At 42.8% G+C, this 13,529-nt stretch overlaps 1 protein-coding gene across 1 annotated transcript in view; it reads left to right on the forward strand.

Moving 5' to 3' along the window:
* Nucleotides 1–285: 285 nt before the first annotated feature.
* Nucleotides 286–13,529, forward strand: part of stk10 (serine/threonine kinase 10) — a 58,882-nt gene continuing 45,638 nt past the window's right edge. The window contains exon 1 of the mRNA XM_050040537.1: nucleotides 286–809. Coding sequence (XP_049896494.1) covers nucleotides 651–809 — 159 coding nt within the window. The 5' untranslated portion in view covers nucleotides 286–650. The remainder of the gene's footprint in view (nucleotides 810–13,529) is intronic.

Raw genomic sequence — 13,529 nt, forward strand, 5'->3', positions numbered from 1 at the left:
TGTTTTTAATACAAAGCAAAATGTAAGTAAAAGCATTGGACATTATAGTGATGCAGTGTGATGTAACAGAACAGTAAACTTGGGTCATAAGAAGTTAATATGTATCCCACAGAGCTCCAGCAGAAGTTCAGTAGCTGCGTTAATGGCACAGCTGGTGAGCTGTCAGAGGACACGCCCAGCACCGACCCGGACATGAAGTCCTTTCTACCTCACGAGCGCGATAGTGACGACGATTTGTTCTTTGAAAGAAACTACATTTCCATGACGGCAGTGGGAGGGTCGTTGAGTAACAAGGTGGGGCGTTTTCGCCCAGTCACCAGCAACAAGTTGCCCAAGCAGGCAGGCTGTCAGGCAGGCGGTTACTCCATCGTGTCTCCAGCGGCAGGTGGTCACCGCGCGTCCAGCACCGAGCGCAGCTTGTGAATGGGATTATGACCGCAGAGGCTTCAGGGTGACATGGACGCAGTAGAATAACTTCTGTGAACTTGCGCAGCTTTATTTTTCTTTTCTACTTGACGCGGAAAGACGAGATTGTTAGATTGGTGACTGAGAAGTGTTTTCTGTCGGCGCGTCTGTGCGTGCTTTGCGCTCTGTGTGTGTGGAGCCTTTCCATAAGTTGTTTTCATTCGAAGCTGGATTCATTGTAAATAATGGCACTCACTAAATTCAGCAAAATATTCCGTCTGCCCACACTTGAGATCAAAAAGAGAGTCAAGCAGTATGAGCACGTCCATCGGGACATCAACCCAAACGACTTGTGGGAGATTGTTGGCGAGCTGGGCGACGGCGCGTTTGGAAAGGTCTACAAGGTGAGTGTGACTTCACACACACGAGGCACCTGCAAACTGACAGACCCTATTTATAGTCTCTAATCATCCCTAACTTTATTGATAAGCTGCTCACCTGTTGCCAACTTCAATGAAAAGCTTCTTGAATCTAATATTGCTCCTTCATCTCTTCCACAGTCACTCATGTTTTCCTAGAAAGCTCATTAGCGTGTGAAACTGTAAGATACACTCACACACATCACAATAAAAACAGTGTATCCCTCACTCTTAGAATACAGCCTACATGATAGAGGCGTGAACATGATCACCTGTGGATGCTTCACCATCCCAGCATTGCTAAGATTCTGACTAACATGTTAAAGTATGTGGTTGGTCCAGATTTCCACTGTAAGACAAACTCAGGCTGTCACCACTGTAGCTTCTGGTATCACAGGAAAGTGTTCAGTGGATGAAAAGTCAGTCAAGGATTGTTCACACCCTGCTGAGATCCACTTCATCTTCAGTTTATGGCTTGTTGAAGTGACCTGTTTTCCCTGACGTCTCTTGTGAGTTCCCGCAAACATCTGCAGTACAGAAGGTTAACAAAAATCCTCACCGACTCCCCCACTCCTGGCTGTGAATCTGACGTGAAGCAGCTACAGTGACAGTGAAAGCACTCTTCATTAGTTCTGTCCACCCCTCTCCAGCGGCAGCAGCACTTTTGGCTCACAGGTGTTATTTAATCTGGATCTGTTAGCTGGTCAGTCAGTCCCCTCTGTGAAGCATGGCACAGGCGCTCTGTGTCTGCACTGCCCAGAGGAGCACAGTGAGAGCCTTTGACACATCAGGGGCCTCAGTGGAAGAAGTGATGCCGTACCAGAGGTCTGCTCCGAACAGAAAGTGTAGTCTTTTTGAGAGGACTCCACCTTATTTAGGTATTTTGTTTTTACTGGACAGTATACATACAGTGGGGAAATGTAACAGGAACACAGATGAATGTTGGAAGTTCATCATTTAAGTCTCCTGTTAGCCTCATATTTGAAGGAACAGTTCACCACCAAATCAAAAATACACTTGTTTCCTCTTACCTGTTGTGTTGTTTATTAATCTAGATTGTTTTGGTGTGAGTTGCCGAGTGTTGGAGACATCGTAGAGAGGTTTGTGTCTATTAAATTTGATTGAACTAGATGACACTTGACTTTTGGGGTTCAGAGTGCCAAAAAATACATTTGAAAAACTCAACAGCAATGTCTCTTTTGAGAAATCATGACCTGGTTAATCAAGACAGATCTTGCTGTTAGCAATTTGATGTAGGAACTATTTTCTACCTAATGCTACCTAATGTTACACCTCAGCCAAAAAGGAAGCTGTCAATGTTTATACCTCTCACTATCACAAGCACATAACTAAGACATCCACTGGAAAACAATATTTTTTTCACGGACCGTGACCGGAGTTATTACAGACACCGCTAACGGCTAACGGCGTCCCTACGCCCCGGTCAAAATGGTCGCGCAACGATTACGTCACATACAGAGCCCGGTAACTTTACAGGAACCTTCCTCCTACTCCGCTCTCTCAGTGGGGACACGGCGGTTGAGAGGGCCGAGCGAGAGGACGTTCCTGTAGTAGTTCCTGCCCCCCAAATAGTACCAGGAACTTCTTCAGTGGAAACGGGCCTTATGAGTAGATGCACGTTTCCTTCAGGGATGTGGTTGGCAGGTGCAGTTTGTCAGAAAGAAAATAGTTCCTACGTGAAACTGCTCATGACCAAGATTATCTTGAGTAACAGTGTCATAATTTCTGGAAAGAGACATTGCTGTTGAGTTTTCAAAGGTGTTTTTTGACGTTTTGAGCACCACATGCCGAGTGTCATCTAGTTCAGTTATGCTTAAAAGAAAGCAGACACCTCTACAGCTGATATTAACACTTTGCAGCTTACACCAAAACAAACTAGATTGATAAACAGCACTACAGGTGAGAAAAAAGCAAGTATTTTTGATTTTTGGGGTGAACTGTCCCTTTTAATATTTCAGTGGAATGGTGATTTGCTTTTGTAGCCACAGGTCTGATTAAACATTATGTAAGTTCTCCTATAACGTGTCCCTAGAGCAGAGTGGGCATGTGAGGAGTCCAACGCTGAGAAAAAGACATAAATGAAGTGAGCAGTATACCATGAAAACAAACCATGCTTTCAGTTTGCTTCTAGGAAGCGGAGGGACTGACTCAACACGAGGTGCCTTAAGTCTGAAGAAGCCTGTAAAATTTAGTTTGTAAATACACAGAGATTCTTTGGATTTCACAGACACTGTTCAAACTAAAGCCGGACTGAAAGGCACATATGATTTGTGGCTTATCGTCGTGTTGAACACTATCCCACTTGACTAATTGGCAAGCTCTCTGACGTGTGATGTGTCCCCACTATGTTTTCCTTTCTTATGCAAATGTAAAGCCTCGGCTTTGGCTTCTGTTTCCTCTCCTTGAGTGGGTTGGAGGGAGGACAGCTCCACACCTGCATCTGTCAGATGGAGGGGAGGGAGGCAGAGTGGGAGCAGATGATGGCCAAGAGAGGAAATCGTGGGACTGCATCGGGGGGACAGCTTCCTCTAACAGGTCCCGAACCTCAGAGTAATCGGCTCGTCTGTGGGAGGGAAAGGCCTCAAGTGGTGAATTGCGCATTTTTTCCGCTGTGAAAGTCTTTGATAGAGCAGGCGTGAAGGGGGGGGGGACTCTGTCTCCGTCACTAGTGACATCAACTTCTTATCAGGCTGATGGGGGCAGGAGTCAAATAAGTGACAAGCAGCAGAGGACCAATAGTGATTGTCTCTTTTAAAAATACAGCTTTAACTCGTGCCATTTGCACGTGGTAAGGACCCCCACTCAGGCAGCCTCTTTTGTTTCTGGCAAGTGTCTTTGAGATTGAGCGCAGGCCTCCTTTAATTGTACAGCGTTGGTTGAGAGTACAGAGTGCTCCTGTCAAACGGACTCTCTAAAGGTTAATGTCACCATTGAGAATAACAGCTCACTTTGTTGCGTAAGGGGAGTGTTGAGGACAAATCAAGCCACTTGCGCGTGCGTGTGTTTATATCACAGGAACTCTGTGAAAGGAGAATCTCATAAAATGCATTATAACCCTTGGTCACCAAACACGTTCTGCTTTATTTCTTGTCCTGTAGATGCAACTGTACTTCTCTATTGTCGATAGTCTACTGCAGATAAGAGGTCACAAGTGATTAACAGGACAAGAAAGAGAACTGCTTCACACAATCGATTGTAGAGCTTTCTCTGATCTTTGCTGGAGTTGGGTACTGAAATCCGGTGCCATTAGACCGGTGCCTACTGGACAGAAACGCAATGCAGATTTCGGTGCTTCATTTCGATGCCAGATTGTTTACGCAGCAATGTGCAGTCGAAAGAACAGAGAGCGAAAGTGTGTGTGTGTGACGGTGATGTGTTACAGTGAGGCTGCAGCAACTGGAACAGAGTGTGAAGTTAAACCTAGTAGTGCAGTGTGTGAATGGTTTAGGCTATTTGTCAGTAAACAAATGCTACAACCTGTCAAGAGCCAAGCCAAGTTCTTGTGTCTTGCTCACCACCTGCTGATTGAAATGAAGAGGGTTAACCCTGAAGTTAGGGAGCAGTTTCTCCCCTTGGAACCTGACCAGGCTTGCTTAAGGTGGACTGTTAAGCTGGACCAGCTATTCAATTGTTGTTGACTATTGTTTTGTGCTTTATTTATTTTTTTTAAAGTATTGATTTAGGCAATGTCACCATTTTAAAAGCACCTAGCACCAGTATTGGAGAAAACCCAAACAATACACTTCAACCAGTAGCTCCATCACTCGCTCTGTCAGTCGGTTGGTTGGTTGATCGGCCCACAAAAATGTTCCCACCCTTTGAGGGCTGCAGTTTTCGCCCTAGGAGGCTGAAATTTGGCACGACGATCAAGTGTGTGTTCATACCAGTTGGCTAAAACTGGGCGAGGCATTGGAGGATGCATGTGCGCACAGTATGTGGTTGCAACTGTTGTACATTCACACTTGTTTATGTGAAATATTGCGTCGTTTCATTGCTGTCTGGTTAAACTGTCGGACATTGTTCCATATTTTAAAGGGTCACATGCCAAAAAGGATAAAAACCACTGGTGATAGGTTTATTATACATCCTGAAACACAAAGACGTCTATCAAATGTATTAATGCATACATTGCTTTTTTTGAGCATTAAGCCCCAAAAATTCAGATGAAAACTCGATGTAATGCAGTTGACGGTTAATTAAAAAAAACAACCTTGCTTCATGTTTTTGACTAAGCATTTTTTTCATGTCATTTATTAGACAAAATAAACAAACCGCATTTGGATTATTCATTTTCAAATGCTGGTTCGTGGTGTGAGAGCCACACAGAAGGAAATGCATGTACACAAGCAAGCTGTTGTTGACATTCTCAGGTTCTCTGTGTCACAAGGTTACAGTATCGCTGTCCACCATCAGTGTGGTGGTGTCATACTGCAGTTAAACACAGAGACATTAATGCAGTGTTTTTAACTGGGCATTGCTGGTTCAGTCTAAGAGCTACATGTCAGAGATGTAGCTTCACCCTTGGACCTGGTTTAATGAGAATAATTAGCAGTCTTGTCAAGGACCAAGAAATGGTCTGAAAACGTAATCATTGTTTTTTGAAGTGCAATCAGTGCTTGTTTTAGATTTAAAACACAGTTCGAAGTGTTTGGCTCGATGTCCTTTTGGTACATGTTGTACTGTATGTCCTTGACGTACTGCTGGAAACGCCATGTTTTGCACCCCAGACATTTCTATCTCCCTGCAGGGCTTTATACTCATCACAACCACTTATAAGTCTCTCTCATTCTTAAAGTCATAACAGGAGAATGTCTCACTTCCTGTCCACCCAGTGTGTCATCGGATGTTTTCTTTGTTTTTCTCCGCGTCTGTCTATGCATGCTTGCACTTGTTGGAAAGAGCCTGCATGTGTGTGAAGGTGTGTGGCTGCAAGTGAAGCATGAAACAGAGTTGTATGGTTTTCCTCACTAATTAATGGGCCACGTGCCGCTGAGCACATTGCCCTGCTGCTGCCACTGCTGGTGAAATGTTTCCATAGACACGAGCAGGTTGTAAGGTTATGCTCTGTCAAATTCCCATCGAGGACTGGAACACAGTGCATCTTAGATAGTGGATTGAAACTGCAGAAGAGGACTTGTTTGTGTAGTTAGCCACATACTGTAGCAGTATCACATTACTCTTGATTAAGATGAACAACAGTGTGGCTTATGTACACAGGTTTAAAGATGGGAAGACACTTTAAGAGACACCATTTCTTTAGGTTTTTGAGTTATTAGAGTAAAAGAGTGTAAACTGGGAGTGGCTTGAAAAGAAAAGAGAAGGAAGTTTTGATGCAGTAGGTTAGGTAGCCACACTGGGTTTAGGGCACAGTCTGTGTCTGTTGTAATTACATTATCTGTTGTCACTTTTTATGCAAGACTGTTGGGTATAATCTAGAGCTAAGATCAGGCCCAAAAATCAGGCCAAACCCTACAGGAACCCACATATGTTCTGTCCAAGCTTGAACTGAACGCACATTACGGCAGCAGTCTGATTAAAAACCTAAATTACAACTGCTAAAAATAAAAATAATAATAACATTAAAACATTATTGCAAGAAAAGTAAACTTAACTCTTTTTGGTGCAGTAACAGACAGCTGAGTCACGATCATTGGTACGTAACCCGATTCAAGATCATGGGCAATTTTTCAGATATTACAGCTTGGCCCAAACCTGCCGAGTCAGGTCGAACCCATTCGGGTTCTCTAGTACTATCAGGTTGGGCCTGATGGGTCTGGTTGGCCTTCAGCCAAGGCCAGAACATAATTGTCCCTCTTTGGAAAGGAACCAGTACTTTTTTCGTTTGTTTAGATTTGAATAATGGGCCATTTCAGCACAATTCCAGAATCTTGGGCCTCTGACGATATTTACTCGCAGGGTAGATGATGTAGGAAACCTATATTCCTATATAGCACAAAGTAGTGCTTGCAGTGACAGATGGTGGAATGAGCCACAGGCTTATGGAAAAAAACAACTTCAAACATGATTATCCTCTTCAGAAAAGTGAAAGCAAAACACGCTAGGTGCCATCAGTCAGGGCGAGGGGGCAGAGGTTGCAACATCCTCTTTGCAAAGGAAAGCCACAAGGTTTATGTGAAATGTCACAGTCTTAATTTAGAATACGGCAGTGCTAAGACGTATGTTGAAGTACCCTAAGTGAGAGCATTGTCAGACTCTGGGTCTAATCTCTGGGACCAGCTGGGCCCACAGAGACTGATAGGAGCCCTGTAGAGTGGGCGTGGGCCTAGCATATTGGGAGTCCTCGAGATGACATTGTTACTGGCACTTACAGAAGGCTTTTCTGTGTTACTACATCAGTGCACTGCTGGTAGTTATGAAGCTGTGACTAACTGGAGGTTGAGGACTTTTATGATATTTAGTCTCGCAGAGCCAGAGTCCATTCTCAGAAAACAGAATCAATGCAGGAAGCAGAATAAGCCACTTAAAGTAGTCCTAAACCTCCACCTACTCTCAGAGACTTGGATATAAGTCATGTTTTTGTCGTGACATTTTTGTTTGACTCTTATTTGTTGGATTTCCTCACATCTGAATTTAATATTGAGGCACACAGTAGCCGTGTCATTCACTCTAAGTTATTAAAGATCAGTTTAGATAGTTGCACTGAATCATCTGGTGTCTTGCAACACCTGTCTGAACCATGTTTTAACAGCGCACTCTTACCACAAGCGTGTGAACCCTCCAATCTGTTGTTACTTGTATTGTGTGCTGTAAGCCGTAGGCAGGAAGTGGATCTCATCTGCCATAAGATTCATGTTTTTGAAATATTGTGCAAGGCCTTGCATGAGTATGAATGATTGAAGAAAGCAGTGTAAGCGTGGGTTATTTTCCTTCAAGGCTCTCTGTGGCATGTCACAATTTCCTGCTTCACTGACCTGCTTTGTCCTTGTGACCTCCGCTTCAAGGTTTTTGAACATGGGACATTTTCAGTGTTGATCAGAACTTTCACATCCTGAATTGCTCCGTTTCAGGGTGTTAGGTTTGAGCTTCGCTTGGTTGTGTGTCTCACGCCCAGTGACGTCCTGTGAATGTATAAATTCACGCTTGCATGCAGTCAGTGGGTTGTAAGAGAGGAAGAATCTCACTGCTGACTTGGTAGAAGCCACAGATACATGCATTACCTTGTCTTTGTGTCTTTTTAAGTTTGGGATGAGCCGTAAGATAAGACGTGAAGCTCATATTTCTACTCCGAAGTCCCAGCTTTGTAACTTTGAAACAATTATTAGTCACTTTTTTAAAAAACTTTAGTCACTTTCATCTTCTTGGTCTACTTTTAAGTAAACCAAAAACATTCTGTCTCTTAAAACAACTGAACTGTTGAATCTGACTTCCAAATTTCACTTACAAATACAACCCCAACCATAAAAAAGAAGCTTGATACAGCTTAGTATCGCAATATTTTTGTGTCGCAATATCGCATCTTCAAACAGTGCCGAGTATCGAATCTTTTTTAATTATATAAATTATTGATATGACAAACACATTAAACTTCAGTTAGCCTACTAGAATAATACAGTCAGTTGCGTTTTCAGTCCACTAGATACATTTTGCTGCTGCAAGAAAATCGCTGAAGTGAAATTAACAGACTGAAAATCCTTATTAGATAAAACAGACGTTGACAAAGTTTTCCTTTGGAGACATAATTTACAGCTGAGAAATAGTAATAAATCGGAATATATTTTGTCGCAATACTCAGCATATTGCAACATATTTAAAATCGCAATAATATTGTATCGTGACATAGGTATCGTGATAGTATCGTATCGTGGGTCCCTGGTGATTCCCACCCCTGTCGAATAGTCACTTTTAATTCCTTCATAGTAGTCTCGCTCACCAGACCTTTCTCAAGAAAAGAAAGGTCTGGCTGGGCCGACTCTCACTTTAAGATTGGAGAAAAAAACGCCCCGGCTGCTTGTATTTCTTTCAACCAATCACAATCGTTCTGGGCGGTGCCACAGCAGTGGTGCGCTTGCAAAAATAATACCGGGGGGAAACAGGTTTTGGTGTAACACGTCCACAAATATATCGCCTACAGGACGCGAACCATGGCAGAAAAATGTCTACATCCCCACAAGATCAAACACCGCAAAAGTTAGTAAAGGACGTGTTGAAAACGGTTGAAAACTGCAACACAACCGGAGGTGGTAGGGCGGGACTTCAGCGGGTGGCTCGTTCCGCCCAGTGAGAGGCTGATCTATGCAGCGAACTTCCGCCCACTCAGACTACCTTCATAGAGACTTGATACATTTAGGATGAATATTATATTGTAGAAAAACAACCATCTCCAATCTTTTAAATACTGTTTCACTACCATTCTTACCACAAAAAGACTCTTTTACTGTGTTGTCTTTGATTGATGATCAGTTTGTATTTTCAGGAGAATTATCTGAAAATGAATACAGTAAAATTGTTCTTTTCTGCAAACATGTGGAGTTACAGGGGCACTTTAATGTCTGCAGGAGTCCCTCACCTGCTGCATACAGCCCCAACAACCTCCACTAAGAAGCGGTGTTTTAGTGAATGAATCTTACCGAACATGTTGCCCCGATTCCCACTGGAAATTACATCTGTGGGTATTAGTACACAAACTTGACAAAGATTTACCGTAAGACCAAAAAACCTTTGACTTTTTTGACTTTTTAGATATGCTGTCCAACTTCTCTGTAAAACAAATCCGTAGCCGACATGTAGATGTTTAACATGCTTCACTTGTGCCCCTTGGTCATCTAAATGAGAGATCATCACTTCCACAGGCGCCTGCTGTCAGAGGTGAGGTTTTATTAGCTGCTGTCATTATGTAGAGGCTGAGAACCACATTCCTGTTCGCAGACACATGGGGAGAGCCTACAGAGGAGGGGCGAGTTATAGGTTTATGATGGGCCAAAGGTCTAACACACACACACACACATTCCCCTGAAGGGACCTGCGTATGTGTGTGGAAACTAAACACCGTATACAGGCCGAAATTACACGTCAGCATGTGGTATGTTCATTCAACCTGGAGGTGACTGACCCCAGGGGAAAGTTGTGTGTTCTTGGTTACAGGAGGTCATCAGGTCCATTGACATTATGATTAACTATTTCACATCCTTTCAGCCTACAGTCTAAATGGACAAAGACCCATTAAGTGTGTTGTGAATGTGAAAGGCTTAAGGCTTTTCTTTTTTTATATTTATATTCTAAGCTCATTGTCTTAACTCCCCTCAGGCTTCTTTTTTTCATATTTACTGTGATCCAGCTCTGTGCTTTTATGGCCAACACACCCACTGTAATCATTAATGCCTCAGTCAACACAGACACAGTATTAAACATTATTATTTCCAGCTTGATTCATTTTGAAAAGACTCTGTGTACCTGAATACCAAATGACACACGCACACGTGAGACTGGGAGAGTGTGCTTTTGTGTGTGTGTTTACTTAGTCGGAGCCAGAACATACAGTGTGTTTGTACGCAAACACGTGGGTCAGTAACATCTGCTTTTTCTAAAGCTCTTCTTGAGCAGCAGCCGGTGCGCTTCTCGGTCATGGATTGTGGCCTTCAGACGGACTGTTACTGAAAACAGATGGATACATGCACATGACAGATGGGGGGAGATATACAGGCTGAGATGACAGACAAATTTGGTGAGGGAGACAAAAGATGTGCAGCATGGCTGACAGTGAATGATGAGGCAGGAGGGTAGAGAGGTGTGCTGGACATATGCCGCAGGAAAAGTTGTCTCTCACCAGTGCGATGTGGGATTACGAAAAATTTGCTTGCAGATTTTTTGCAGGACAACGATGCACAGTCCGGTGCAAATTATCCACATGGCTGTGTTCTATTTTGAGAATGTCATGGACCCCATGAGGAGTAGCTGTTGCCTTGGTAACACATAGTGGGGACCCAAATAAACAATAAACAAACAATTTCCAACATTAACTACACACGACATAAACTAAACGGATTCTGAAATTGATGCTAATGCTAGCTGCTGTGACCTCATATCCCAGCTGCTGGGTGATCTCACGCCATATATTGTCCTTGGTGATGTTGTCGTCATCGTTTTTGTCATACAATATTGGGTGTTGAGAAACCAAATTCATAAGACGTTCCCCCAAATCGGCAGCAAGCTAGCTATGACCTGGAGGTATGACGTGATTTGGAACAAAGGATTTCATTGGTCAGACTTTTATTTTTGCATGCCCCTGGGCCATTCAATTTTTTTAACCTTGCACGAATGTTCTACCCTGGAAATCCAGAGCTCTCGCGAGAGCACAATTTGAATTTGCTCAGCGAGTCACTCTGGCAATCAGTAATGATGCTCATTACCCATGCCCTTGTAGCCGAGCTGCACCAATCACATCAGTGTATCTGATATAGGCGGGCCAGAGGTGAGCTAAACAGATGACGACAGCACTGCGACAACGAAGTCCGGAATCAGTCACTAAACATTGCAAGATGGCTACAGATGAACACCAGTTGTTTGAAACGGCTTTGGCCGCTACAATGAACGAGTTAGACTTGGCTTTTTCTCTAAAAGAGGAACAGAAGACNTCTGGATACGTCACCCCGTGTATTGTTCTGATTGGTCGTAGTGTTATCCAATTGCATGCAGTGATATTTTCAAATGCATGCTTGATTTTAAAAGGCTTAAAAAGGGAAAAACAAGATGGAACATTTTTTAGATCATATTCAGATAGATGGATGAAAAAGCATACAGGTAATCTGATTTATAGAAAAATAACATGGAAATAGAAAAAAATGGGAAACAGATGCACAAAAACGGAAAGTGTGTTGGGTATTAAACTCTCCAGTTTCCTTAATTTTTCATCTAAATTGCAGTGAAATGCACATTACGGATGGTCTTTATTGTCATTTAGGCCCTAGAACTATAACTCGTTTGTGTTTATTTAGATGTACTTTTACTCTGCAAGATAAATTTTGGCATTTGCTGTAATTGTCAGCTGTTTAAGTACCCAGTTTCCAGTGGTCTGTATCACAGCTAGCACGTGTTCTCATAAGATATCATATCGAGTCATTTACTAAAGCCACATCGGGAAAGGACTTGTACATATGAATGTACAGTAGCACTTTCACATTTTAGCCCTTTTAAGCAGTTTGTTCAAGAGTGTGAGCGTTCCTCTTTCTCTGCCAGGTTGGGTCCTCTAAGTAATCCTTTTGCACTTAACCTACATGAAAGCCAAGTCACTAATGAACAGGAAAAATGGCCAGGCAGAGATCTAGTGAGACGAGCTGCGAGACGGAGCAGAAGCGAGTCCCTCTGGTCTCCGTAGAAACCAGGCCCCAAACAAAGCCAAAGACTGTTGTTGTCCTCTGGAGGAGAGGTAGAGAGAGTGAGGAAGCAGTGAAGCATTGTTTTCTCCTGGGGCGGTAGTTAACTACAGCAGTAGTTAACTGTATTCTTACTTTGTTGGTGATGTGGTTATACACTGTTATTATGTTTCAATCTACAGTGTTTCCTTTTCAACTCACTGACATCTGGCGCCTCTGTGTGCTGTTTACTTTTGTTTTGTTGTCACATTATTTTGTCACATGTAGACAAATTAAGAATGATGTAGGTGGGCTAAAGTGAGATGAACAGACTGAAAAGGTAATACATCACAATATATCGCAATACTCAGCATATTGCAACATATTTAAGATTGCAGTAATATTGTATTGTGACTTAAGTATTGTGATATCGTATCGTGGATCTGGTGATTGCCGCTGCTTCCTCCTGGGCCAACTGGAAACAAGTGGTGTCATCTCTGTGAAGCAAGAATATGCTTCTGTGGGCTGCATATGGGCAAATGTGCCCTGAGGTCCACTGAGACTTCTCTTTTTTACTTATATGACATTTGCTTTTTTGGTTTCCATTTTAAAGTCTACACTATGCAGGAATAATCAGTGTCTATTGGTCAACACAACATTCAAATTTGGCCCCTCCTCCCAGCACTGCTTGTACGTACACAGCAAGCTACTATACTAATGTAGGAACGTTTCATTTTTTATAAAAGCCAAAACATTAGCAAGCTAACTAAGCTAACCACTGCACTACCTGTCAAACAGGAAACAGGCAAAAAATGTATTGCTCTTCCTCCCTATCCTCTACTTCAGTGCTCACTAGCAAAAGTCAAAGCCAACCCCAGATTCACTCTTGTTTTGGAAAAAGCTTTGTCCGGTGTGGTTTTACTTCGCTGTGTTTGTATTTTTTTCGGCATTGTATCTGCAGTTTTGGTAGCCTCCTCTTGGATGTCTGCTGTTTATGGGCTACCTTTCCTCAACATGGCAAAACAAGAAGAAAATTATAGGTACTGCGCAGCGATGGGTCGGGTCGGGGCATTTTTAGGCAATTCTGAGCAACAAGCAGAAGAATGGAAGACATTTAGGAATTTAGCAACACAATCTGCCTTTTGCATCAGCTGAGGCTTGAACTCACAACCTCTGAGACTAAGGATCAATTTCTATCTCACTGAGCTAATTAGTCAGTGACAATTCATGTGTAGCTTCACAAACTGACTAAGCCAGACGTGCAGGTTTAGCAGCCATTCATGCATGGAAAAGCAGATTTCAAACCACTGAAAATACACATATTGCATCTAGACAGCATGGAGATGTTGGTAATTTGTTTGTAACAATGATTGAT

This window comes from Epinephelus moara, chromosome 3 (assembly GCF_006386435.1).
Source record: "Epinephelus moara isolate mb chromosome 3, YSFRI_EMoa_1.0, whole genome shotgun sequence".
NCBI classification, from domain to species: Eukaryota; Metazoa; Chordata; class Actinopteri; order Perciformes; family Serranidae; genus Epinephelus; species Epinephelus moara.